This window comes from Chinchilla lanigera, unplaced genomic scaffold (genome assembly GCF_000276665.1).
Source record: "Chinchilla lanigera isolate Chin_1 unplaced genomic scaffold, ChiLan1.0 scaffold00093, whole genome shotgun sequence".
In the NCBI taxonomy this organism is placed as follows: Eukaryota; Metazoa; Chordata; class Mammalia; order Rodentia; family Chinchillidae; genus Chinchilla; species Chinchilla lanigera.
This window is the reverse complement of record NW_004955494.1, coordinates 7,861,838-7,889,822: the sequence shown is the minus strand read 5'-3', so window position 1 is coordinate 7,889,822 and position 27,985 is coordinate 7,861,838. Positions and strand designations below refer to the sequence as shown.

General features: G+C 40.6%; 1 protein-coding gene and 1 long non-coding RNA gene across 4 annotated transcripts; one reads left to right on the top strand and one right to left on the bottom strand.

The window, feature by feature from the left end:
* The first annotated feature begins 382 nt into the window (after positions 1–382).
* Positions 383–22,528, top strand: Bpgm (2,3-bisphosphoglycerate mutase). 3 transcript variants are annotated; one of them, XM_005405507.2, is made up of 3 exons: positions 383–493; positions 9,225–9,886; positions 21,602–22,528. In XM_005405507.2, exons 2-3 carry the CDS (start codon positions 9,286–9,288, stop codon positions 21,778–21,780), a joined length of 780 nt encoding a protein of 259 aa, XP_005405564.1. In that variant the 5' UTR covers positions 383–493; positions 9,225–9,285; the 3' UTR covers positions 21,781–22,528. The 3 variants fall into 3 exon arrangements, with proteins under 3 accessions (XP_005405564.1, XP_013360478.1, XP_005405565.1); XM_013505024.1 differs by lacking the exon at positions 383–493 and adding an exon at positions 715–805; XM_005405508.2 differs by lacking the exon at positions 383–493 and adding an exon at positions 7,754–7,824.
* LOC102019286 lies at positions 648–7,634 on the bottom strand. Its single transcript, XR_264121.2, has 3 exons — positions 7,437–7,634; positions 6,832–6,997; positions 648–717 (listed from the first exon to the last, which is right to left on the bottom strand). It is a non-coding gene; the product is annotated as an uncharacterized LOC102019286 (long non-coding RNA).
* Positions 22,529–27,985: the final 5,457 nt, after the last annotated feature.

Here is a 27,985-nt window from a genome sequence, read left to right as displayed (position 1 = left end):
AAAAGAAACATCACCTCATTGCTTCCAAAATTCCTCCGACACCGTTTCTTAAAGGCGCTTGCTTCCCTGGGCCGCGAAACGCTTCCAACATCAAACCCTCCAGGAGGTCGCTCGGCCCTAGGCGTTGCCATAGCCGGGCAACGCTCGGAAGTTTGTTCCTCTACCTGACCTACGTCCACGCCCGCCCCCTGGGGCTGAAGCCATGCGCTCACTGGTGTAGACACATGTTCGTCTTCCCAGCAAGCCAATCAGCCCCTCTCTTCTACCCCAGGGATTTGGGAAACGGAAATACCCTCCGCCAATCCCAGGAATGGGGCGGGGTCGTAGGTGAGTGACAGCTACGTCCTCCAGTAGGCAGAGCGACACTGTTGGCCCCCTTCTGGCTGCGGGGTAGAAAAGAGTGTTGATGCCGGCGGCAGCGATGAATTGTAGGAGGCGGTGGCAGCTCTGTGACTCTGTTGGGCAGCAACGGTTGCTGGTGGCCTCTTTGCAGGTGAGTGGTTTTGATGAGAAGCGTTACAGGTGCGAACGATTCCGTTTTGAAAGACTGAGGGGTTCTGTTGGGTGCAGGAAGGCCCGGTGCTGGTGACTCGGTGGCAGAAATAGCTGGCAGCTGAAGCGGGGATGAACTTTTCCCTCTTGCACTGTGAGGCAGGTGTGGGGGCCTCTCGGGCATCGGGCTCTGCCACTGTATCAATGAAGATTGCAGACGTGGCCCTGAAGGTTTAAACAGATGTGAAACACTTGAATGCCATAAAAGGAAAGGAGATGAAAATGTGCAGCGGTTTCAGGAGCCAGGTTACAGGTTCGTAAAAGCACTGAACCTTTAAGTCAGTGTAATTCCCTCTGTTCTAAGAGATGGGGGCGCGTACTACATAAGATAAGGTCAAAATGATGCATAATGGAAATTAAGTGCAGTTAGACTTTGAAGAATAATTGGTTGTTAGCTAACTTAACTTCCATTCCCCTGCCTCCTCCCTTCCAAATTGTGGAGAATTTATAGCTTGTGAATGATTGTAGAATATTAACTAAGTGAATGTGAACCCCTTCCCAAGAGGGGTTTTTCACCTGTGGGTACCAAAGTTTTCTATAATAAAAGAACTCATGCCAATTTGATTTTTATTTCAAAACTATCTCCCCTGAGTCCACTAGGTTTATCCATCTGTGTTTTCCGGTGGCACCTCACACACCATAGATTGACAGCCTCCCCTGGTAGAGAATTTTAGAAAACAAAACAAATGGCATAGTTAGAAATCAACACATCTTGGGTTTAGTCCTGAAGCTGCTACTATTACTATAAACTTAAACAAATTATTGCAACTCTGACTTTCCATTTTCACATCTTTACAAAGGCAGAGAAGCTTCTTTAGATTATTTCTCAGGTTCATGCTGTATTAAAGTATGCTTTAAAATAAAGATGACTAGACAATCCCATTCCACAAGCAAAATATCTTTGCAGTAAATTCTGCAGATAAAAGTTCCCAGCTTAGGGACAGATTATCCGTATTTACCCTAAAGCAAGTCAAGCAGATCGTTGTAGGAACTTGGAGAGTAAGAGTTACAGTGTGGCAGAGTATCATCCTTAATGGTTAGATGGTTAGTGTTTGGGAAGATCTGTTGGCCTGTCCCTCTTTTCCCTTCTACCCAATGGTTGGTTGACATTCAGAGGCATATTTCACTAATGCATATTACACTGTGATACATCTAAGTTCCTCTGTGCATTCATCTTTGTGTGGCTTGCCTTGAGAATATAGGAGACAAGAAAGTTTGAAGTGAACAGTTTCTTGACCATCCTTGGAATGAAATCTGTTATGAGAGGAAGTGTATGTAGAGAAGCAGGACAAAAAATATTAATAGCAAAAACCCATTCTTTGACATTTTGCCACAGGTATGGAGGAAATATCCTTGTTGACTACAAAAGTATTTAGATTGCAAAGTGTTACTTACTATTTAGAATGTTTTTAGGACTATCTTTCCATCATATTCTTCCACCCACATTTGTCACATTCTCCCTCCCACTGTCTAATTTAAACTTCTCCTCTCTAATCTTCTCCCTCAGTTTACTTGATCCTCAGATTTTGTTTCTTTTCTCACCATGAGCCAGGTAGGATGGTTTTGATGGGCCTGAAATTTTTTTGCCAGTATTTGTGAATTCCTCAAAGTCTCCTCCTTTCTGCCTCTCAGTTTTTGGTAGAGTGCTTCACCGTAATTCAGTTAATATTCCTAACAGTCCCTTGAGAATAGGAGTTTCATTATTATCATCTTTATGGATATGAAACATTCAAGGTCATACTGTCAGTAAGCAGCAGAGCCAGGCTTATAACCAGGTTTTTTTACTTAGAATTTTTGGGATTTGGGGATACAGTCAGTTTTGGCAAAGCTACTACTCTAAGGAATTAAGCAACCAGAGAGAAGAAGGGGATATATGAGTGTTTTACACAATGGTTTTGTACCAAGCAGGCTGGAACAAGTACTGTTGTCCCAGGAAAACAGGCATCTCTTCCACCTGTCTCTCTTCCCTGTGAGCAGGGAGCCTCCAACTCAGTGTACTTTGTTACTCTGTAACAAGTGGGAAACATCCATGAGCAATGGTTATAAAGAGATGTTCTTATAATTGTAAATACAAACAGAAAAGTTGCTATAAAATAATAGAACTTGGAATATTAAGTACTTTAAGGAACAGTCATGTTTGAACATTTAATGTTGCACTTGGTTTGGGGGAAGGTGTATTTTATTAAGATACTTGAAGCTGTAAGGAACTAAGCACTGGATTGCATTTCTCTTGAGCATGGTTTCATTTTAATTCATCCCGAGCATCATGACCTCGTTGTCTCTCTGCCCTCCAATAGAGTCAGCCCATCTTCTATACAGGTGGGTCCCTCATTTGGTGGAGCTAAGAATTGGTCAAAGCTGAGGATTTGGACCAGGACAAACATCTGAGTGGTCTGGAGAAATAACTGAATATTTAATGTTTACCCATAAGCTTTGGGTCAAAGTGATTCTGGCTCTAAGGCCCTTATTTTATATAACTTGACATTATATTGTGGATCAAATTTCTTGCTCAGTTTTTGGAAATGGAAGAAAAACTAAGTGTTGAGGCTGGACTTGACCCTTTGCTTTGCCCCACCTTTGCATGACTTAGAGTGTCTTAGACATTAATTTTCAAACATTTGAAGAAAGAAGGAAGCAAAGACCTAAAACTGTTCATTTGGAAAACAGGGTGGGCCTCAGTTTTAGGTAGGATGCAGCATATGAAATTATATGGCTTAATGCATCCAGATGGAATTTCTATACATAGATAGTAAAAAATCTTTGAAAGTGGTAAGTCACCTGCAAAGTATGTCCTGTGAACCACCCGTTTGTCTCTTTATTACCAAAGCAGTTGCTTAGCACCTCCCGCTCATCAGGCACACACTCACCTGAAGTTCAAGGCACTGTGGGATAGTTTATGAAGATGTCTCAGAGGAGTAAACCATGTCTAAATGACCGACTATATATGTTCAGGGAGGTTAACAAGATGCATTACTTTTTTCCTATAGTTTTATCTTGAACCCATTCCTAAATCAATTAAGCAAAACTTAGATGGATTTAAATGTACTCAATCTTGTCTTCTGTGAGGGGATAAAAAAATAATTGTGAATGATATTCCATTACTAAAGGTACTTTGAAGTTCTGGCCAGGAATAAAATCTGATGATTTAATAGTACATCCTATGACAGGATTCCTAGTTAAGACTAAAAATGCTGATGTAGTTAAAAGATGTGAGGAAGGGACCCAGGTAGGTTGGGACCTGCATACCTCCAAGCCTTCTGGCCCGTGGCCTGTTCTTCTGCAGCCCTCAAGCTGTGAACAGTTTTTACACTTTAAATGTAGCTTAATCTAATAACAACAGAATTTCATGTGCATGAAAATTATATGAAATTCTAATGGCAGTGTTCATACTCAGTTTTATTGTAACACATCCACACCTGTTCTTTTATGTCTGATCCATGTATAGATGCTTCAGCTATAATAGCAGATTTGCACATAATTATGACAGAGACCCTGTAGCCCATAGTGTCCTCCCAAATTCTTATTTGCCCTTTTGTAGAAAAAGTTACTAATATCAGAGCTGAAATATCATGTCTAAACCATAGTATCTTTCACATTTATCTCCTTCATCCCACTTTAATAGCCATTATCCTGGCCCAGGTCTTCATTATACGTTATCAGAACTATTGCAAAAGCCTCACAGCAAGTATAGTACTCACACCCCTGGTTTTTCCTGTCTTTCTGTGTGTGAGTGCTGCCTATCCTCTCCAAATGCATGCTATTAACTTTTAATGACATCTCAATTTATAAAAGAGGCTGCATCCTTTGCACCCAACCTTCCTCGGGCCGCTGTTCAGTCTCACTTTCTTGACTCATCTCCTCCTACTTCCTGGGTATACCCTATACTTAGGGTAACCATATAATTTTCCAAATGGGATACTTGAGTGTGAAAGGGTCCCTAGTAATAATTATGCTTGGGAAGGAAACAGGCCTAAGGCAGTACTGCTCAAGGGAAATAAAGATGTATAGTCGCTCTTCTTATAAGTCCAGCCTGTTTGATGGGCTTGCTATTCTCTATGTGCACCTGTTCCTTTGACTCTACTCATTGTTTCTTTAGAATTTATTTCCCTTTTTCTATAAATCAAAATCTTAACTGTCTTTCCAAATGCAGCTTAAAGAGTACAATGGCTGTGAAGTTACTCAGAAGTAATTTCTTCCTTCCTGCTTCCTTTATGAATAAGTGCTTTTCATGGTATGAATTACTTTCAGCTTTAGTCTCTCTCTCACACACACACACACACATGCACACACACACACACACACACACCACATCACCTTTCCTCATTGGTTTCTTGAAAGCATAATCTGTGTTGGACTCCTCACAGGCCTACCATGGTGCTGTGCCTCATGGGGTTTGCAACGTGTTTCAAGGATGAAACCTAAGTTTGAGGTTTCAAGGATGAAACCTCCTAAGTTTCTGCATCTGTAAAGTAGGGGTAATTATAGAACCTATTCCATGGAATGGTAGTTGAGGGTAAACAGTGCCAAGTACACGGTGAGCACTGTATGAATGTTAGCTCTTGTGGTTAATATCGTCATCATTGTCATCATCATCATCATCATCACTACCACGGGGGGTCAAAAAGCACAGGAACCCAAGGACATAACAGAGGACTGCTGGAGGAAATGCTGCACCAAAGTCTTCCCACATGTATTTTTCTCTGATGGAAGTAGTCAGCTTCAGGGGAATCAAAGCAGTGCAAATCCTAAGAGATGATGGTTTTCATTTAGTAAGAAACTAATCTGCAGTCGCTTGAGGGACAGTTTCATTAGAATGGGCAAGACACACGTAATGTGTCAGAGAACTAAGAAAGTAATGCATACAAGGGAGCAAGAGTGGGAAGGAGGAGGAGGAGGTTGAGTCATGTAGAAGATATCTTTGTTTAGTAGCCATTCTTTTCAAACCAGACCATAACTTTGAAAAAGGAAAAATCTCTGGGGAATGGTAATCCAATAATTTATGAGGCCCGTCTTTTGCTATGGGGTAAGTTATGGATTAAAGTGAGTTTTTCAATCTCAGTAGCTCGCTGAGGGATATTTATTTAAGGAACCTTAAGAACCAACTGCAGGTTGGTGGCTTTACCAAAAAAACAAAACAAGGATCAACGCTTGAGGGTTTAAAAAGGCAATTTTTCCCTGTGGTGGGGTAGGTTTAGTCTGTTCTTAGGAAGGTCCTTCTTCACCAGCTGGGGTGATCACTGCTTGGCCTGACGTTCTGCCTTGATTTGTCTGCAGAACAGTAGTGAGCTGAGCCCTTCTTCACAGATACATTTAATGAAGTGGTAGCCTAGGTTTGGGAGGATGAGCTGTGACTGCAGATTCACCCATGCGGTAAAGTCAAGTGAGCCTGTATCCCCAAGAATGAAGTCATCAGTGGTAAGGATGAAAGACCCAGGGATTGGAAGCAGAAGATGTGGGTCACCATCCCAGTTGGCCATCTAGTGACATGTGTCAGTCTCCATTTTCTCTGCAAAGATCATGGCCATGCATGAACATACTAAACTTACAGAAATACAGGGCACACAACTAGAGTGCACCATTACTCTTGACTTTGGTTTGCCATTTTAAATACACTGGGATTCTTGGCTTAAAGCTTGTTAACATCTCAGGCTACAAAAACCACCCCTTGACTGTTTTTACGTTGGAGGTTACCACTAGGATTGTCAAGCATTAGCCTCAGTAGCATGACCTAATAATTGTTGTCTAGCTTGACTCATCCAAAACACCTACTTAGTGCATGATATCCAGTGACATGCTAGGTTCTCCAGAAAAGTTCTAACTGCTTTGATGCTGCTTGGTCTCACCCCTTTGCACATATTCAGCAGTTAGGTAAATAAGAAAAGTAGTCAACAGTCCCAAGGAGAGGAGAGAAAAACATTGTTTCCTGGAGATAGACACACTAGTTTAGTACCTTACCGTATATGCCCTTCTGGACAGCACAGTGAGGGAAGGGGTATATTTTTAGTTTTTGTGGGCTAACACTATTCCTCTACTCCAATATATATATCTATAGATATATCTATATATATCTATAGATATATCTATATATAGATATATCTATAGATATATATAGATATATCTAGATAAATATCTATATAAATATATATGTATATATCTATATATAGATAGATCTATGTATCCATATAAAATATAGTTTGCATAAAAATAGAATTTGCTTTATTTTTAAATAAAGAAAGCAAATATAGCAATTAATATCCTACAAAGTTTGACAGTAGGTACCTGATGTTATTGCTATGCATTTTGTTCCCTTGATATAGTTGATAGTCAAAAGATGATGGAGAGGTGTTTCTGCTTGGAGAATATGTCCATCAGGCCCTTCTTTGCTTGAAGAGAAAATAGCTTCTTTAGCTGCTTAGCCTGGTAGATTCTCACTTGGCAGGACAAACTAAAGGTTGAAGCAGAGGAACAGTGGATAGCTTCGCTTTTATCCAATTTCCTCCTCCACTACCACTACTAAAATAATAAGTGGTCACAGAGGTAGGTCCAGTTCTCACAGCCTGAAGGTGGTATTACCCTACTGGATTTGGGCTTTTTAGTAACAGAGGTTTTTTTTGTTTTGTTTTGTTTTGGTACAGGGAATCGAATTCAGGACCTTGCACTGGCCAGGCAGGCACTTGTGTCACTGAGCTATATCCCCAGCCCATGGATTTGGGCTTTCTAAAGAAACATTATGAAACAATATCTTCCTTGGGGATATAACACACAGACACATGCATTCATGCATGTGCACACATACGGAATGCTTGTTCTCTACCAGGTGAGGACCCTAAAGATGGAGTTTCAGTAACCTCATGATTATCCTGTCTCTGGGGCCAGGCAGTCACCTGACAAAGCATGGTCCAGATGATTTTTGTCCGCTTCTTTATTCTGCCACCCTGATGTCCCTCCTAGACTGAGGGCAGAGACTTTGTGCCCTCTCCCTGGAAGTTCTCAGCCCTGTGAGATGCCTTCACCTGAGCTCCAGTTCCCGCATCTTCAGGTCATCTTTTGGAGAACATGGGACTTCTTGCTCCATGTATACTTCAAATCTGGTGCTTGGCAGGAAAGGGACATCATAATCCTCACTATTGTGACTTTACCACTACTGTGTTTCCCTGAAAATAAGGCCTACCTGGAATATATGCCCTAGCTGAGCATTACTATGGTGATGGCCACTGTCATGCAGATCATACCTCGCTGTTCTCTTGCTTGATGCCTACTCTGTAATGGCAGGTGAGGCAAGGATAGGCTGATGGGGGCTGGCATTTTTGATCTCTAGTTTTCAAGAGGTCTAGGCCTTATTTTTGGTAGTTGCAAATCATCTTAATCGATTTCTTCCCTAATTTCTAAGTCTCCTAGAATCTCTAAGAATTACTATGAAAGGTAGAAACTAGATCCAGATTCCATTGAGCTTTGTTACTGGTTGTTATATAACTATATGTGACTCACAGTGAAGTGGGACAGAAAATCCCAAGTTAATGGAAATTGCCGAGTGGCAGAAGACTTGGCCGTGTTGCTCAGGCAATCTGTACTGTCCAGTGTGGAAGAACACGAGTGGGGGTGGAGGGGGCTGGGCCACTGGAGCTGCGTCCCCACAAGAAGAATGACGCGAGGCTGGCACTGGCCATGCTGCAGGTGTTTCCAGGGGACAGAGTGGACGCAGAGATCTCTGAGTAACATAAGTGTAGGGAGTTCACAGTCACTTTACAGCTGCTCACCCCACTTCCTCGATTTTCCTCCTGCTGAGATGTGGCTGGTGTGCGAGACTCTCTGCGCGGTCGGAGAGGAGGCTCCCTTATCAGTGTGGTCCCCACTCCCGTGGACCTGCTCTTGGTAATCTGTTTCTCCAGGCAGCATCTGACAGCTGCTCACATTTGATAGCTTGTTTTGCATCCGGATTTATTGCTGCCTACAGTTGCATCTTAAGGCAGGTTAAAGATTGTTTAGGTGAGTACCACTTCCAGTGTGATGTCACCTGAAATCACTTTTCATGCTGTTTCAGTGCTGAGTCAATGTGTGTCGAATACCTTCCTTTGCTTGTGTGTGGTATGGACTCTGGCACTGAAGAGCTGGTTGCCACCAGTCAGAGATACAAGACGAGATGTATGTGCTGGTTTACTGAGTTCACATGTTTAGTAACTTCCATAATAAGAAGGCAAGTTGCAGATGGATAAATGTTTGTTTTTTCCACTGGAGAAAAAACAAAGTGAGACGGATGCCTGGAGCGTGAATCAGCTGCTAGGAACTGGGTGGGTTCCCACCCAGACAGGAGTCATTCTTTCAGACCTCTGTGGGTCTATCTATGAAGTCCTCTATCCTGGAAGCAGGAATAGCCTTTTTATCTGGTGGAAACAGAATTCCATTAGAATGAAGTGTTCTGGTTTTTTATAGCATACCATCAACACACTGTACAGGCATTAAAAAATCTAAATAACCAGATTGTCTATAATTATCTGGAGAACAGGTGTATACTTGCCGTAGTGTATGGGTACAGATGTCTGACGTCAAGACTGCTCAAAGGAATTTCGGCTGATTTTAGATACTGGCTGCTGTGAAGTTGTGCGGCTTGCCACCCCTAGGGAGTCATGTGAATAAAGAATACAGCTTGTACTTTTTGTTTTTTCTCTTTCTAGATGTATTGCTGTCCTTGAACATCATTCCATTTGAAAATCGCAGGGGAGCTGAGCCGTCAGTATGTCCAAGTACAAACTTATTATACTGAGGCATGGCGAGGGTGCTTGGAATAAGGAGAACCGATTTTGTAGCTGGGTGGATCAGAAACTTAACAGCGAAGGGTTGGAGGAAGCTCGGAATTGTGGGAAGCAACTCAAAGCACTAAACTTCGAGTTTGATCTTGTGTTCACATCCATCCTTAATCGGTCCATCCACACAGCCTGGCTGATCCTCGAAGAGTTGGGCCAGGAATGGGTCCCTGTGGAAAGCTCCTGGCGTCTAAATGAGCGTCACTATGGGGCCTTGATTGGGCTCAACAGGGAGAAAATGGCTTTGAATCATGGTGAAGAACAAGTGAGGCTGTGGAGAAGAAGCTACAATGTGACCCCACCTCCTATCGAAGAGTCGCATCCCTACTACCATGAAATCTACAATGACCGGAGGTATAAAGTGTGCGACGTTCCCCTGGATCAGCTGCCTCGAGCTGAAAGCTTAAAGGATGTTCTGGAGAGACTTCTTCCCTACTGGAATGAGAGGATTGCTCCTGAAATACTGAAAGGCAAAACCATTCTGATATCTGCTCACGGAAATAGCAGTAGAGCCCTCCTGAAACATCTGGAAGGTACCAGCTTTGCTTATTAGAGGTTGTGTAGTGTTACCTTTGTTCCGTAATCTAGCAGTTAAGCTGACGCACTATTTACATTGCAGACTTTCCTTCTGTCTGCCTCTTTGTCACTTTGGACTCAAGAAGCAAATTGTTCTATAAATAAAAACTCCATTGCCTTTGACATTCAGAGTGTCTGAAGCAGAGGCTCTGAGACATGAGTGAGCCTCAGAGTCATCTGAGAGGTGCCTGTGACAGATTTTGGGCTCCATCCTTGCAGTTTGTAAGTTATTAGGTCTGGAGTGGAGCCTGAGAATTTGCATGCCAGCTAGCGGGTACTGTGGGTTGGAATTCTGAATTTTGAGAAACACTGATCTAAAAAGATGATGTGTTTCGTTGCAATAGAATGAAAGTAGGCTAGGAAGGGAATAAATTGTAAAAATGATATTGAAGGTAAATTTCTTAGAGTTTTTCAAGTGAAGTAAACTGAACTTCAGCTTTTGCCCACTTTCTTCCAACTTTACACGATTAGGGCTGTGTTTTCAAACCTAGGGTTCTTGAGCTGTTCTTTTCTTCCAGTCCTCCTTGTCCACACTGAGCAGTCACTGATCAGGAGAAAGTTCCAAGGGGACACACACACACACAAAAAAAAAATTTGTCTTGACTCTGAAAGTTTGAAGAACGTAGCCTTAATTTTATTTCAATTACTCCATGTTGTTTTTTTAATGTACTAGTTTATTACCTTCTGCTTCAGTAGCACGAACTATTTGAGGACTCCAGGTCACCTGCGATTCCCTGTGACACCTTGAGGGAACTTTGTCCCCTCCTATCCCGTATTGGTCCCAGATATTATGCTTTTGCAGTGATCTGCTCTGCTTTCCGGTCTGCATCACTGCCAGCAGTCGGCCATCTGGTATTAGAATGTGTTTCTCCATCATTCCTTTCCGTTCCTCCTTATTTTTCTTTAAGAGGCAGTGACAATGAAAAGGTTGATATTGTACGTGAAATAAGTGCAAATAGGTTATTGGTAGCAAAACAAAGTGATCTAAGATTTTAATGTAAACTTTTTAGCCTATGATTATTTCCCCCCAATTTTTATATGACCAAGAGCCGAATCATTACTGAAATACCTGACATCCACCAATCATGCTCAGATCTAAAATCTACAGACTTTATTAGGTGTTAAAAACTTGATTGGCCAGACCTGGCGCTTAATCCGTTTGTATGTCAGTGAGCGTATGTTTTATTTATTTGGCTATAGATGGTTCTGTTCTTCCTTGTTCAGAATAATCAGAAATCTAATAAAATGATATATAATTTCATCATTATTGGATTTGATTGTTTGACAAAGAGTTGAAGCTCCTGTTAGGACAACAAACTAAAATTCAGAATTTCTGAGTTTCTGCCAGATGTATTCTGCCCAACCACATCAATCCCTTTTCTAGAGGTGGAATTTTGATCTCCTTGTGACCAGCCTCCCTCCCCACAGGAAGTGCTACCATCTCCTTCAGGATCCTTTCTTTTCACGCTCATTAAAACCTCTCCTTTGACAAGAAGAGAGAGGGAAGCGGGGAGGAAGGGAAGGAAGACTACCTCTCCTATGCTCTTCACCCGTCTTCAAGTTTAACTGTAAGATTACTCTGTAGCCTCAATCACAGATTACGCTAGATGCCCCTTCTTATTAGTACATTACTAATTTAACTGTTTCTGTTATTTTTAAGGGAAATAGTAAAAAGGTTTAGCCAGTGGTGAAGGAGACTGTCATAGTGGGGATACAGATTACCTCTAGAGGGCAAGGTTAGGCAGAAAGAAAAGCTTGATTTTCTGATTTAAGGGAAAATTTGAAACCATTAATAATTCATTGAAAGATAATTTAATCATATTGCCTGGCTGCTTTGGAAAATAATGCAGTAGTTCCCTAAAAGGGTTAAAGAGATATCCTAAGATGGAACATTCACACTCCTAGCATGTACTTGATAGTTTCCTAGGGGGACTTAAGGAAGTGTCCAAAACTGGTTGACTTCAAACAACAGAAGTTTCATTTGCGAGCTGGAAGTGCTGAGTTAGCAGGTTGTACTGTACCTCTTGTGGTTCTAGGAGGCCATCCTCTCTTGCCTTGTCTAGCCTTTGGGGACAGTCAGCTGTCTTTGGTGTTCCTCGGTTTGTGGAAGCATCACTCAGGCCCTCCCTCCTCAGGTGGTCTTCTTTGGTGGGTATTGGTGATTCTTGCTCAAATTTTTGTTTTTCTTTGTTAAGGATACAATATTGTTGCATTAAGGCCCACCCAGGGACCTCATTTTAACTTTCATTATTTCTGTTAGTGGCCCCTTCCAAATAAGGTCACATTCAGAGATCTGGAGATGAGAACTGCAGTGTATCTTTTTTAGAGGTCACAATTCAATCTGTAACAGGCCCCAAGATAAAAGAACATTTCCACACAAGAACTTTCATGCAAACTTACATAACAGCCTGTTCATAATAGCCAAAAGTAGGTCAACCCAAATGTCTGTCAATTAATGGAATGTGTTATAGTGGCGTAATGAAATATGATTAAAAAGTAAAGGGAATGGAGTACTAGAGCGATACGTGCTAGAGCAGAGATGAACCTTGAAATCATCTTACGTGAAAGAAGCCAATGAGAAAGGATCACCTGGGTTTCCATTATAGGAAATGTCCAGAACAGACAAATCTGTAGAGGCAGAAAGTACAGTACTTGTTGCCTGGGACTGAAAAGTGGGAGTGAAGTACAATAAGATTGAAAGTGATTGCTACATGGGCCGAGTTTCTTTTTGGGGGTGATGAAAATGTTCTACAATTATGATGATTATACAGCAGTATGAATGCACTCAAAGCCATTGAAATGTGCACTATAGATAAAAGGTATGTGACTTATATCTCATTAAAAGCATAAACATAATCTGTGGGATTAAAGGGTGAAAGGATCTGTCATTGTTTGGTCTAGAAAACAGTAGATTAGGGCAAATATAAGGACATGATGAAAGGCAGAAGCACACAGATGCAAATTTCAGAGTAAGTAGAATAAAAGCATTTTCTAAAAGGTCTGTTTATGGTGATAGGAATAGGAGTCGAGGGCTGGGGATGGAGGGTGTAGCTCATTGGTGGAGCGCTTGCCTGGCACCTGTGAGGCCCTTGCTTAAATCCCCAGCACTGAAGGAGAAGAGGGAGAAGGGCTGGAAGCTGCCTGAGTATTGACATTGTACCTGCTCATTTCTTGGAGAGCCTATGGGTCCACTTCTACCTCAGTGAGTTAGAGGGAGGATTTGAGGGTAACTGATTTAAAACAGTGGAGTTGGTGTGGGAAGTAGTAAAGTCAAGGAAAAGACTTACTTAGGAAGTATATGAACATGGAGAAAGATAAAGGCTGGACGAGGCCTGAAGGAGAAGGGAGATGTGTTTGAAGGGGACTGAGAATGGAGATGGTAGGGTTGGTGATTTTTATGCTGCACCATGGCCATGCAGGTTTAAGAAGACACACATCTCACAAAGCACCGTGAAAACTCCTAACATCAGCTTTCTATCCAAAACATCCCATTCTGTAGTGTTCCAGACAGGCGTGTGTTTCTTTCTCTGTGGTTGGCATAGTCACTTCCTGTTGGTTTCCTGCTGTTTCCCATCAAAGGAAAAGCCAGGTACCAAACTGAGCATTGGCTGCAGTCTGCACCTTGCCAGAGGAAGTGAATTGTTTAGTCTGGGTTCAAGTATAGGATTGGGCAGCTTGAAGTTTTGATAAGAGTGACAGGCAAGATGCTCACGTAAGACAGACTTGGTCTCTGCAGACCTGTGTGCAGCTGTATACAGACCAAGCGGAGGAGTGGTGAGACTGAATTAGAGTCAGAGGAGAAAAGGTCAGCTGGGACTAGCTGTGGGAACTGGGACTGGCTTTAGTCACCTTTGGCATTTAACATGATATTTTCAGAAGCAACGAGGTCAAGCCTCCCATCTATGAGGCAGTTTTTTAGCAGTATAGTTAAGCTTTCTTTTATTTTATTTGAGTATATTAGATTTGTAGAATCTATATGTGAACATTTTAATTAAATTATAAAATGGATTCTTTGCCTTATTCTAAATGAGAGGATGCTTTTCTATCATTGTGTTACAATATTCAAATAACCCATTTTCGGTTGTTCCCCTAACCCATCTTTGAGTTTTACAGTTAGTATTCAAATTTTAAAGAGTTAAAAATAGACAAGTCATCTATGAAATTCAGTCTCTTCTTTCAGCCCTAACTGATAATAGAAGGTACAGAACTCATCGCAAATTGTACACCAGTAGAATTTTGACTGTGACTTAGTTGTTTAGCAAGGCAAGTGAGGAGTAGGTGGAACCTCATAGCTGAAGGAGCTGGCTGGAGCTGTTGCTTTATTTTTCTAACCTTAAAGTGTACACATCTCAGAATTGGGGTTTCCTCCTGTCCTATAAAACGTCTTTCTGTCTCCCTGAATGTCTCTTCTCCCACTTCTGAAGTTGAAAGATTTTTTGAGCAAGCAGTTTAGAGAAAAACTAAAAAATATGTAGAAGACGTTTCATCTCAATTTCTATTAGTACTAGATGTAAACAACTTTTCTTTGAGGCTGAAAACCTTTGAACGCTTTTTTCCTTGTGAAGTTCATAATGGGTACATAGCCTTTAATCAAGTCTGAAACAGTAGAAGATTAGATTTAATTTGAAAGCCCAGGAGTTAGAATTAGTTCAGTTTAGCTGTGTGCCCAGGGTCCACCAGATTAGATCCTGATCTTCGCCCAAGGAATAGGGCACCACGCATGAATTAGACACACAAGGTCTGGCCTTTTGGGGAGCTTGTGTCTTCCTTTCCATCTCCTTTTGATCTACAGCGATACCACCCTGAATGCACCCAGCATCGTCTGATTTGCTTCTGAAATTTGTCTAACACTGTGCCTCTAACAAAGTCCTTAGAATGTTTCCACATTCCATATAAATTTCATGTTTTAAAATTTTTAATTAACCCTTTATTCCATAAAGTCTTTAGTTTCATGTAAAAGATATTCATATAATAAATGTAGTTGAAATGTTTTTATTCAGTGTATTTGGTGGATGGTATTACTAAAGGTTTTCTGGACCCCATAATAGTGCTATTTACAGTTGAGCAAACATTTATTACATTATTGCAGTGGTAAAGCACTATTTTAAGAGCCTGGGTAATATAGCAGTTGATAAAACATAGTTCCTGTTCTCAAGGAACTCGTAGTCCTGGTGGGGGAAGCCAGCATTTGCACACACACCTCTCACAGAAGACGTATGTTAAGGCTGCAGTCCATGCAGTGTGCGAAACTGTGTGTCTTTGCCTCCAGTCCCAGCTAAAGTGAATTGGTCACTTGTAAGTATAGATTTGCCTTTCTGAAGTTAGTCCTTGTGCAGAAAATGAAGTTTAAATTTCTTCGCATGCTGGCATTATGTTACCCTTTGACTTTCCCCCACACTTTCAGTGTTTCTTCTTAAAATACTCCAGTCATTTTAGAAAATGGCAGTTAATTCCTACATGAACATTCAATAGCTGCTCCTACATGAAGATTCAAGAATTAAAGACAGCAGGTACATGGAGAGAGGGCTTCGGACAGACCCATGAGTGATGGGCTAGATACTGAATTGGTGACATTTCCCTGTAGAATATTTTTGGACTCTGTATAAAAAAAAAAAGCCCAGCTATGCCAGTGCATGTGATACCTGCCGCTCATTTTAACTTTCATATCATGTTCCAGAGAATCAATTTGCAATCGTATATTATATATCATAGTGATAATTCTGTTCAGTTTAGTCTACTGCAGATGTGCATTTTAGCCTTAGAGTACTGTTTGTGTAACTTTCTTGTTGTTGTTGTTATTGTTACAGGCTCTCACTATGTAGTTCAGGCTGATCTTGAATTCACTATGTAGCCCAGGCTGCGCTTAAACGCATGACGCTCCTTTTGCCTCAGCCTCCCCAGTGCTCAGATTATAGGCGTGCACTACCATGTCTGGCATGTTTGTATAATTGTCTTAGTTTGAAGAATGTAGTTTATGTCAAAATTGAGTAATGAGTGATGGCTTCACTGTGAGGTTTTTAGTCACATAAGTCTCATTGACTGGTTATTAACCGGTCTAAGTATTTTAAGTATTTGTAAGCAATTCATCTACTGTGTGAATGACTTAACAAGCATTAAAGTGGAGTGTTAGCTTTATCTATGGGAAACAGTTTTATTTTTGTTGCACTCTCCTTTAGGCGAAACGTCATAGTTCCAGTGCCATTGTTTAGTGGGCTCGCAGAACCGTGGCTTATTAGCTGAGGCACAGGCGTAAGCTTGAGAGGGTGCTATGAAAGAGAACCACCTGTGGGCTCAGGTTAAATGTAATGCCATGTTCGAACAAGTGAGTCCCTTTTGTGTCCTAGCCTTTGCCAAAAACCTAGAGCTCACTTCTAAGGTCACACCCAGTAACCCTTAAACTGCCCCATCACAGCCCTGTGTATTAGCTACTATAAAGAGCCCAGCTAACTTGTTTATGCCCTTTTCCAGTCTTGGGGACTGCGGGTGCTGATGTCTAGTTATGATACCAAGCATTTTACAAAAACAAAGCAGAAATATGAATGTTGTCTTCACTCCCCTTTTGTGGTAGTAGAAATAACTATGGATAAGTCAGATGACCAGAGTCCTGGGATTTGGGAGTTTAAAAAAAAAAAACAAGTCCATTTTTGCTAGCTTAATAGTCTCGTCCCTTGCACAGGTTTATATAACCTTTCTGGATCTGTTTGTATTTTTAAGAATTTTATTAGGACATAATCACCATTTAAAATGTACAAGTCAGTGGCTTGTGCTATCCACTCATCCTTTGGTATCCATGGAAGATTGATTGCAGAAAACCGAGAAACCCAAATTTGTGAATGTTCACACTTCCTAAATAAAATGGCATAATATCTACATATAATCTACACACATCATCTCATAAATTTTAAATCTTTTCTAAATTACTTACAATATCTAATACAATGTAAATGCAGTGTAAATATTTGTCACATTGTATTGTCTAAGGAATAAGGACCAGAAAGAAGTTTATACCTATTCAATACTGTTGTAATTGTTTTAGTATTTTTCCATCCATGGTTGATTGAATCCATGGATGCAGAATCAGTAGATTTGAAAGGGTTCGCTGTATGCCCAGAATTGTAAATCCTTCACTGCAAACAATTTTGAAATATTTTAGAAGGTGGAAGGGATAAGGAAAGATTGGTCAAGGGATACTAAGTTACAGTTCAATGGGAGTAAGAACTTCTGGTGTGCTGTTGTACAGCAGAGTGACAAAATAGACAATAATTATGGACTGTATGTTAAAAAGCTTGAAAAAAGGATTAAAAAATGTTTTCACTGTAAAGAAATAGTGAATGTTTGAGGAGATACATGTGTTTAACCTGACTTACCTATATTTTTCTTTGCCTCTAAAAGAAACTTTATATCCCTCAGTTGCTACCACGCCCCATTCTCCCATTGACCCAGCCCTCAACAACAGTTAATCTACTGCATGTACACCATGATGAACTTGCCTGTGTTTAACACTTTGGACTAATGGAATCATACAAAATGTGGGGTTTATAACTGGCTTTTTTAAAAAATTAGCATAATGTTTTCAGGCCTCAGCCATGTTGTAATATGTATCGTCAATACTTCATTCCTTTTTACTCCTAAATAATATTCCAATGTATGGCTATACTGCCTTGAATTTATTTGTTTACTGGTTAATGGGCATGTGGATTGTTTCCTTGGGCTGTTATGAGTAATGCTGCTATGAACGTTTATGTACAACTTTTAGTGTGGATCTGAGTTAACATTCTCTTGGGCATATGCCTAGGAGAATTGCTCCTATATTTAACTGTTTGAGGAACAGCCAGATGTTTTCCAAGGCAGCTACAGCCTTTTACATTCCGAATTCTGTAATGGATTATGTTTCTAATTTCTCCATATCTTTGATAATGCATATGTGTGTGTATATATATGTATATCTTTATATTTATATTGAAATATTGTAGCCATTCTAGTAGGTGCAAAGTGGGGCCTCCTTGCGGTTTGGCTTTGCATTTCCCTAATGGCTAAGGGTGTTGACCATCCTTTCCTGTGCTTATTGACCATCTGTATATCTTTGGGGAAATGTCTGTTCAGATCTTTTGCCCCTAATTTATTCATTTGTCTTTTATTTTTGAAACACAAATGTTCTTTGTATAGCCTAAATAGAAGTCCCTAACTGGATATATGACTTGCAAAAAAATTTTTTTTCCTATTTTCTGGTTGTCTTTTCATGTTCTTATGGTATCCTTTAAAGCACAACTTTTGCATGCTAATTTTATTTTTTCTTTTATTGCCGTGCTTTTGGTACCTATTAAGAAACCTTAGTCTGGGCTGGGGATTTAGCTCAGCGGCAAAAGCGCCTGCCTGGCATGCGCAAGGTCGTGAGTTTGGTTCCCGGTACCGGAGAAAAACAAAAACAAAAACAAAAAAAAAAAAAAAAACCGTAGTCTAATGTAAGGGTGTGACAAATTTACTCCTATGTTTTCTTCTAAGAGTTTTAGTTTTAGCACTTACATCTAAGTTTTTAAATATATTTTAGAGGTTTTTTATGGATAGTATGAGCAAAGGGTTCAGTTTCACTCTCTTGCATATGGCAGTGCAGCTATCCTACCATCATTTGTTCAGAAGACTCTTTTTGTATTTAATTGTTCTGGCATAGTTGTTGAAATCAGTTGATCAACAATATAGGGGTTTACTTAGGATCCTCAATTCTATTCCATTGATTTATGTCTATCTTTATGTGCGTACTACATAACTACATACAAGGACCACACTATCTTGATCTAGTTTCTCAATTCTCTTCTTTCATAATACTGTCTTGCATAGTTAGAATTCTTTGAATTTCCATATGACTTTTAAGATCAGTTTTCTCCATTCCTGCAAAAAAAAATCCAACTGAAATTAAGTCTTTTAACACATGAACACAGGATATCTTTCCATATATATCCACATATATATATATACACATATATATATTCATATTTAATTTGAGCTATATTTAATAGTGGTCAGAGTTTTGTACTTGTTGAATAAACTTATTTTAGTCTTTGTGACGTTATTATAAATAGTATTATGTATTTAACTTCACTTCCTTGTTCCTCATCACTATTGTATAGACATACATTTGATTTATTGGTATTGGTGTTATGTCCTGCAGGCTTACCTACTGGTAACTTGTTTACAGTATTAGTTGTAATAGTCTTTTTCAGTGGTATCCTGTCATCTGCAAGTGGAGATAGTCTTCCTTCTTCCTTTCCAACATGGATGCCTTTTATTTCATTTCTACTTGTCCTGGCTGGAAGCTCCAGTACAGTATTGAATACAAGAAGAATGTTTAGTCTTTATTTAAAAATAAAGTCCTGTGTCCTAGAATTTAAGTGAAGGTTAATAGTTGTGACATTGTAAAGACACATAATCTGTTAATGGTAAATCCAAGGTGCTGATAGGTACACCCATCTCTTTTATTTCTATTGGTAAACATTAGTCAAACATGGTCATTTTTATTATCTCCATAACAAATTGATTTCTTCTGGGAGAATTTAGGCTAATTGAAGAAATTAATAAAATCCGTCTTTCTGTGATTCAGTGAGCAGTATGCCTATTGACTCTACACACAGGTCAAGTGTGGTCCTTGCACAACAGGTGAATGTAAATAGTACTCAGTCTATCGTGCCTCTCAGGTGCCTCTGCTTTTCTTAACTGTTAAGAATAAAATAAAGCTTGGCCTCTCCCATTAGGTAAATGAAGAAATTGTTTATTGGAATAAAATGCTGGCCCACTCCCCCACACCCTTCCCTATAAAAAGGATGGTTAGTTGGGTGCTTTCAGCTTGGGGACCCCAAGAGGTGCCCCAAATTTGAGAGTGAGAACTGTTGGATTCTGAAGCTGCAGTGGTCACCTCTAAACCACACAATGTCGAACCCCCCTCCTTCCCTCTTGGGGTTGCATGAGGCAGTTGCTGCCCATCTGCCGGCTTTTCTGACTTATGGAGCCAGAGGGCTCCTGGAATCTAGGACAGTCATCTCCCTGATGAACACCCGGATGTCTGGTCTGAAGGTATCTGTCCTTGCCATCTTTGGTCTGTAGTGGTAATCCTGTGTGAGGCTGAGTGAGAGTGGACTGGGCAACTGAATGTTGAGCTAGGAGCCTTCCTCTTAGAACTTCTACCTGGAAGAGCATTCCTAGGATGGAAAGAAGTATTTATTGTGCTACACTTCTCATTTAAGCCATCCCTACTATGCCACAGCCCTGTGTAATGCTCAGAGAGGGAGGAGGGTGTGTGTTCTCTCACCTAGTCTTCCAAAGTAGAATTCTTTCCAGTGTTTTGTAGCTGTTTGAGGATGGATAGTTTGTGCATAGGCGTTATTAGGTAGCTCCTCTGGGCCTAGACATGAAATTGGAAGACCCATACAGGCAGTAAGTATCCAGTGCAGTGATTCTGTGACTCTAGGTATTGCTCTAGGTTCCAACCAGCAATTAATTATTAAAATGACAAAGTGCATCCTGGTAATAGCTCATTTTGCCCCCATCAAGTGAAGACAAATCCTTGGCTTCTCAAACTTTCTCTACCTGGATCCTTTCTATTAATATAGAACAGAGCCTATGCTTAAGTTTAGAAGTCTAGATAATTAATAAAGGTATGATTTAAATGTAGATAGTTTGGATACTTTGTTTCTTTTTAACTTAGTTCCATCTCTTTTCTCATACTTTCTCTTTGCCCATTTTGAATGCAGAGAAACTCAAGAGCCACTACATTACACGTTAAGTACAGACACCTGAGCTTAAATCTGCGCTCTGCCATTTGCTTTCTGTGTGATCTTGAGTTGTTTGCTTAACCTCTGTGTGCCAGAACTTCTTGCATGGATAAATGGAGAAAATAATAACATTTTCATAGGAGGGTGGTGATGAGATGATATGTATAAAGTGCTTAGAAGACCACCTGGCATGTACTGTAGTGTGTTCTCAGGATATTAACTGTTTACTGTTGAAAGAAGCTAGAGTAATAAAAATATTATTACTACCACTGTTACTACTACAACTCAAATTCTCTGGTCAAAGTTGAAGCACCTATATAATTTACTTGTGTCTTAAAAAGAATTAATGGTGACATGTCCATTGCTTACATCTTCCTGTGCTAGCAGCGGGGATGTTAAAAGACAGTGGAAGAATGATACCTGTTTACAAAGCATGCTGTAAAGCCCTTTCTTAATTTCCCTGCACTTCCTGAGCACCTAGGGCAGAGAATTCCTGCTTGATCAGGTCTGGCCCAGGGTATTCCAGTCTCACTTAGTGTTGGAAACCCAATCACATTCTAATCAAATATAGAATGTAGATATTAATGAAAAGTCTAGCTTTAAGATCAGCCTAGAGAAGATAATTTTTAATCTCTTTCAGATTTAGAAAAGGAATGGTCAGGAACAGGTTGCCCAGAGGTATGTGCTCTTCTAAGATGTAGCACTCCTTGCAACTCTCTAAGCTTTCTGTTTTGTAATTTCTAGAAAGTTCCTAGCATCCTGGAATTGTAGCTGGCGTGCCTCATAATCCCTGAGAGGGTTTCAGTCATGCAGTTCAGAGGGGGCTCCATCAGATTGTAGTCAAACAGTTCAACAGAGCTTCCTCCTGCGTTTGTCTTTAACACCTTGTCCTTTCTTTCCAATCACCAGGTATCTCAGATGAAGACATTATCAACATTACTCTTCCTACTGGAGTCCCCATTCTCCTGGAGCTGGATGAGAACATGCGTGCTGTTGGACCTCACCAGTTCCTGGGGGACCAAGAGGCCATCCAGGCAGCCATTAAGAAAGTGGATGACCAAGGAAAAGTGAAACAAGCCAAAAAATAAAGTTTTTCCCACGTGGTGGCTGCCCAGGAATAGATGTGCCATGCATTGTGTTATGGGTGCTGATTTCTCTCTTTTTCTCCTGATTTTTCAGATATTTCCAAGGTTAGGTGGTAAAGTTTGTGTAAACTTATTTTGGTCCAGATAATGCTTGAAGGTACATAAGTGCTTATGTCATAAGCCTTAGGGATTAGCTTTCCTGCTAGTCCTGTTTGGACTAGTCACCAAACTAGTAGCCAGTGGGGTTTAATCAGATTGTTTTGTTAGTTTCTGAGATGGGAGAGTGACAGATGGAGATAAAGTTGAAGGTATTCATCACTCAATAAATCATTCAGACACCATCAGCAGAAACTGTACCAATAGGTAGTTCACTTTTTATTTCATAATATTTTTAAGATGGTAGTAAGGATTACTTGATAATGTATAATACATATAAATATTTAATTCTAGTCTTTTCCTTTAGGAAAAAAAATGCTTTGGTAGTTAAGACCAGAGGCCCATTAAATGGGAAAGTCACAGATGATTTTTTCAAGAAGGCTGACCAACACCACAACGAGGTCCTTTCATGAGTCCAGAGTCATCCTTTTGTTTGACATTCAGTAGAATTCTTCTTTAGCCACTAAAATGAGCAGGATAGACACAGCCATGGCTACTTATGATCCATTTTTTTTGTATTGTTGTTGGTTTTTGAACTTTAACCTTTGGATCCTTACAGTTGGTTTACAAATAAAGTTCTGTGACTGAAAATGGCCCAGAGTGTCTCTGTGTATTTGCTAAATTTTCAGTAGGTGTCTGGAGTAGTCTTTGAGTGCTGTCTTCCTGTAACACTCATGGGCTTGCTGTAGTGTCAACACCCAGACCCTCCTGACTTCCTGTAAATTTCAGGTTGGGGCTGGGGAAGGTGGAATACAGTGTGAATTCTGTTCACCTGTGCAGGAGTGATGGGACATGGGGGCTTTCACACACGTTCACTGCTCATCAACTAAGGACAAAAAGTTACAGCCTGTTGTGTAGAGTCACCAGGGTGGCCACAGACAGAATAGATTGTTTATCAACCTCAATGATACTCTTTCCCCCAGTGTATTGTTAGAAGCTAAGAGTGTGTAAATCATCATTTAACTGCTGCTTCTGCTTCAAAGCAAGTCACATGTAATTCAATGATAAGTCATGTAAAATATTTGCAGTTACAGTAACTGTTACAACTATTTACCATTTTTCCTGGTTTTCTGTTGATGGAGTCACTTATTTGTATCCATTTTATAGTAAATTGGCATTTGATAGAAACAAATTGTAAAGGCTTTGCTGCTGCTTGGTCTCCATTGGATCTTTAATTTAGGACTCCTAGGGCTTGGCTGAAGATGGCTTAAGAGATGTATCTGGTCTGCTCACTGCCAGCCATATATGATTTGCATTTATTACTCTCTGTGGAGCCTTTCATTTTAGTGTCACGCAATGCAACCAAATACGTCAGACCCAGGATTCAGAGATCATGATTGAAAATGCAGCAGTTCTACCTTCCTCAGATTTCAAGCCTACAGCTAAGATGCACCCTGACCATTTTTCAGTAGCTTCATCTCCGGAAACACTTCAGAGTGGTTGGGCCCAGGTGGTGACCATGTCTTAATGCAGTTGGGTTCTCCCTTTGTTCCTCACCCATGTCCGCCTCAGGTGGCCCCTCCCACAGGGCAGCGCTCACATCCAGAGCAGCACTGTGGGATCTTGCAGACTTCCCAAGCTGGGGATGAGCTCTCAAGATAGAGAACGACTGGTCTTAAGGTTTTTGAGATCTTAGCTGAAATACATGTGAACAAAAGATATTTATGAAAACTTTACATAAAACTACTTGTAGCATCTCAAGCACTTCAGCCTTAAAACATCTAAGAAACCTGTTTTCTTTTCCTTGTTAAAATGTTATCCAGGATTTCTGGTGCAGCAGTCTAGATGGCTGCATCCTAACCTTGGCATCCTTCTGAAATGACAGAAATTCAGTTTTTTCCCTCTAAAGTAAGACAGCCCATCTAGGAATTTGTTCCTTGGAGAAGCAGCTCTGCCCTGGGGCCAGCTGGACATGTCCCCAGCTTAGGTTGAAATGATTGTCCCAGCAATGGTTTAGTGTGGGCTTATGGAACGAGGTGCTCTAGGGACTTAACTTTTCAGTACTCTAGCCTGATAGTATACTACAGATATTGTAAACTTGTCTTTCTAAAGAGTAGCTCCTCTCCAAAACCCAGAAGTCCTCACAAATCTGAGCACTGATATAACAAAGCATCATTAGCTAGAATACATAGTATCTAATGTGTTTTTCCTTGGTAAAGTTGTGTAAGGAGGATCAAGCTTAACTATTTCCAAGCTCATCTATATTCTTTTGCCCATGACCACATTTAATTTATTAAAATACAGCTCCCAATGTGCACATTAATAGCAGCACTTGTTTGTCTTCTAGATAAAACCTTCCCATTCCCATAGCCTTCTGGAGAAGTTTGTGTTGTTAGTGTATGTGTGTGTGTGTGCGCGCACGCGCATGTGTGGTCAGAATTGTTAGTGTGTTAGGAAAAAAGTCCCTGTTGGGTTAGAATTGGCCAGGTTGGTGACTGAAAGCAAAAATCCTGGTTACGTTTACATTGCTCCTCTCGAGACAGAGATCAGATCTGGTCAAGTACTCCCTCTTCCTGTTCTTTCTACCATGTCCTTAGGTGTCTTTATTTTCTTAGCCCCTTTCTGATTTTCACAAAATGAGTAGAGAAGAAAGCTTTATTGGAAAATTTATTATCCTTACTGTTATACTTCATTCATCTTTATGCTCTTAGCGTACAAGTGTCATACAAGAGTCTTCTCAGAGTAAAGTTTCCCTCTTTACCTGGAGAGACTTTCTGTACCCTTTCCTCAGGAACACACCAACCTTGCCTTAATGTGAAAGATCCTGGTCTGGTTTCCTGGTTGTGTCTTTTGAATGACTGAGTTTTGCAAGTTTTGGGTTCATGTATGTAGTACCTTTTGTTCTATTAAATTGTGCCTTGCCTCAGAGTGGATCTGGCTGTGGCAGATGCTGTGTCATGCTGTAGCCCAGGAGCTTTCACATCAGACCATGAGAGGAATTTAAACCTCTGATCCCAAAGGCTATGAGATATCTGAGATACAGGAACACCGATCATCCAATCTCCCTCTAATGACAAAGTCATTTGACAGAAAGTCACTGTTCTGCAATTGGTAGTTTGTTTATTGGAGAGTGTCGTGGTTTGAATATGTCCCCAGTAGTTCATGTAGTGGAAACAGTACCCAAAGTCATACGTTAATGGCAGTTCGAAGTGAGACCTTGGGAAGGGGATAAGGACTAGATGACACATGAGGGTCAGACCCCATGGGAGCCTTAGTGGCTTTATCAGAAAGGAGAGAATCGTGAGCCAGCACACATGCTCTGTCCCACCATGTGTTGGCCTCTACCGTGTTATGATAGCAGGAAAGTTCTTGCCAGATGCTGAACAGATACTAACACCATATGCTCAACTTCCCACTCTATGGAACCATGAGCCAAGCAAACATCTCTTCTTTATAAATCACCAGGTCTGCGGCATTTAGCTACCGAGAAAAAACAGATGAAGAGGCTAGCACCACAGAAAGAATAGTTCTCAGAGGCCCGGCCAAGGTGGCTCCATTTGCCACCCTGTGGGCCTCAGCAAGTCCTGAGCCAGGTGCTAGACTGCAGCAGATGGAGCTGTCCATCCCTGTGTTTGCCAAGGCCTGTGGAATTCCTGATAAGGATGAGAACAGAGTGAATGTAAACATAATTCTTTCCATGGATTCTGGTTTCAGCTTGTGTTGGTTTGCTATTTAATTTAGAGGCCTATATAAACAGGAGCTTGGGAACCAAAGGGGCACAAGCTGGCTTTGGTAGTGCGGCTGTCCCTAAGCATCCATCACGCTATATAGCAAGTCACCTCTAATGAACCCATTTACATGTCAAGTTGGGCTTGTCACTCTTGGTTCTGTCGGTGCCTTCCCAACTCAGAGGTAGGTTCTTTTGACATCTCCCCGGGGAAACCCATCCAGCAGCATTCTAGTCATCTCATCTAGCCTTTAGGACTCTGGTACATTAAGTTGTCCCTAGAAATATATTGAAAGTTCCCAGGGTAAGTTTTTGAAGGTGAGCTGGAAGCCACCACATCTGTGTACATGCAACAGGGCCGTACTTACTGACTTGATTTTATTTGAGTCAGTTGGGCCTTTTAAGCTACCATTTACTCTGATTGACAGATACATGTTGCTAAAAACCTTTTTATGATACAAAATGTTAAAAGATCCACAAAAGTAGAGTATAAATAGCACGAAGGACACTCGTGCCCATCGCCCATCTCCCATCTCATAACCTTCTTCTCATTCCTCTCTACCCCACTGAACTATTTTGAAACACGTGACAGACATCAAAGCGGGCAGATTTTGATGAGGGAGAGATTCTTCTGTCAGCTAAAGTGAAAGTCAACAGAAGCCTGGTGTGACACATACCTATGACCCCAGCACTTTGAGGGGCTGAGAAAGATCTCAAGTTTGCATTTAACCTGGCGACTTAGTGACTCAGCAAGACCTTGTCTCAGAATAAAGAAAATAAGGGTTGGGGATCTAGCTTATTGTCAACACCTTGGGTTCAATCTACTACCATTAAAAAAACAGCTATCAGGGGCTGGGGATTTAGCTCAGCAGCAAAAGCACCTGCCTGGCAAGCACAAGGTCATGAGTTCGGTTCCCAGTACCAGAGAAAAACCAAAAAAAAAAAAAAAACAGCTATCAGTATTCTGTTCTGAAGTTTGTCTTTTTAGGCACTGTAAAAACACCAAATAGCATTCATGGCAAGATAATCTGACTCAGTTTTGCCTTGTACATGGCCTGAATTATCTCTGGCTGCTGTCTGGAGTCCTGATAGCTTACTGCGTGTGACTTCTGCGGGACAATGTGAGTACGTCTACTGTTAAATGTGTTTAAAGATGATAATGTTGCTGAGTCATTTAATAAGTAATTCTGAAACAACTTTTTTTCCAAAACAATTTTAGAGCATTAAAAATGAGTAACTTTATTGACGTTCTGATCAGGCTAATCATTCTGGAGAAGGGAGATAAAGAAGGGAAGGATGTAAATAAGGACCTTGTGTTATTGGATTTGAACTGGAGGTATTTTTATAAATGTGCACATGTGTACGTATGCATGTGTGTGTGTGTGTGTGTGTGTGTGTATGCCACCCCATCCTACTGGCTCTGGCTCTGTCCTTTAAAGGGTCCTAGAAGCCATAACGTACTAGCAATCAGCACACTTAAGTTCTTTTTTATGTAATTAAGTTTATTGGTATGGTTTAGTTATGCATAATGATCACATGCATCACAGGGAATTTGTACCTGTACATGTTATGTCTTAGTTCCTCTTTTTTGTCCATTTCCCTCTGCTCTCTTCAACCCCTCTTCCCCTCATTTGCAAAGCTTTGTTTCCATTTTATCCTTTTTTCCTCGTTTTTCCTTTTCCTTTCCATCCCCCCTGCCAATGCCCTTTTCTTTTTGAAAAATTACTTCCCGTTTTACAATATCTATTATATATTTTGGTGCTTACTTAAACTTTGAGCGTCTCACACCAGAGAGACAATGCAATATTTACACATGTGTCTTTTTAAACCATTCCTCAGTTGATAAGCATTTCGGTTGTTTCCAAGATTTAGCTATTACAAACTGCGCTGCTATAAACATGGGTGTACATATATCACTGTGGTATGATGCTTTTAATTCTTTGGGGAAGATACCAAGAAAGGGAACAGCTGGGTCAGATGAGACCTCTAGTCCTAGCTTTTGAGGAACCTGCTCACTGACTTCCACACTGTTTGCCCCATTCCTTTTTCCCCACAGCCCTGCCAGCATTTGTTATTGGTTGATTTGTTGATAATAGCCATTCTTTTTGTAGTAAGATGGAATCTCAGCATTGTTTTAATTTGCATCTCTCAAATGATTAGTGAGGTTGAACATTTTTTCATGTATTTATTTGCAATTTATACTTCTTCTGAGGAGTGTCTGTTCATTTCAGATGCCCATTTTTCTATTGGGTCTTTAAATTTGGGGGGGTGTGACTTTTAAAACTCTTTATGTGTTCTAGATACTAGTCCTTTGTCTAAAGAACAACTAGATTTAGATTTTTTTCCCACTCTGTGGGTTGTTTTTGCACTCGGTGATTTTTTTGG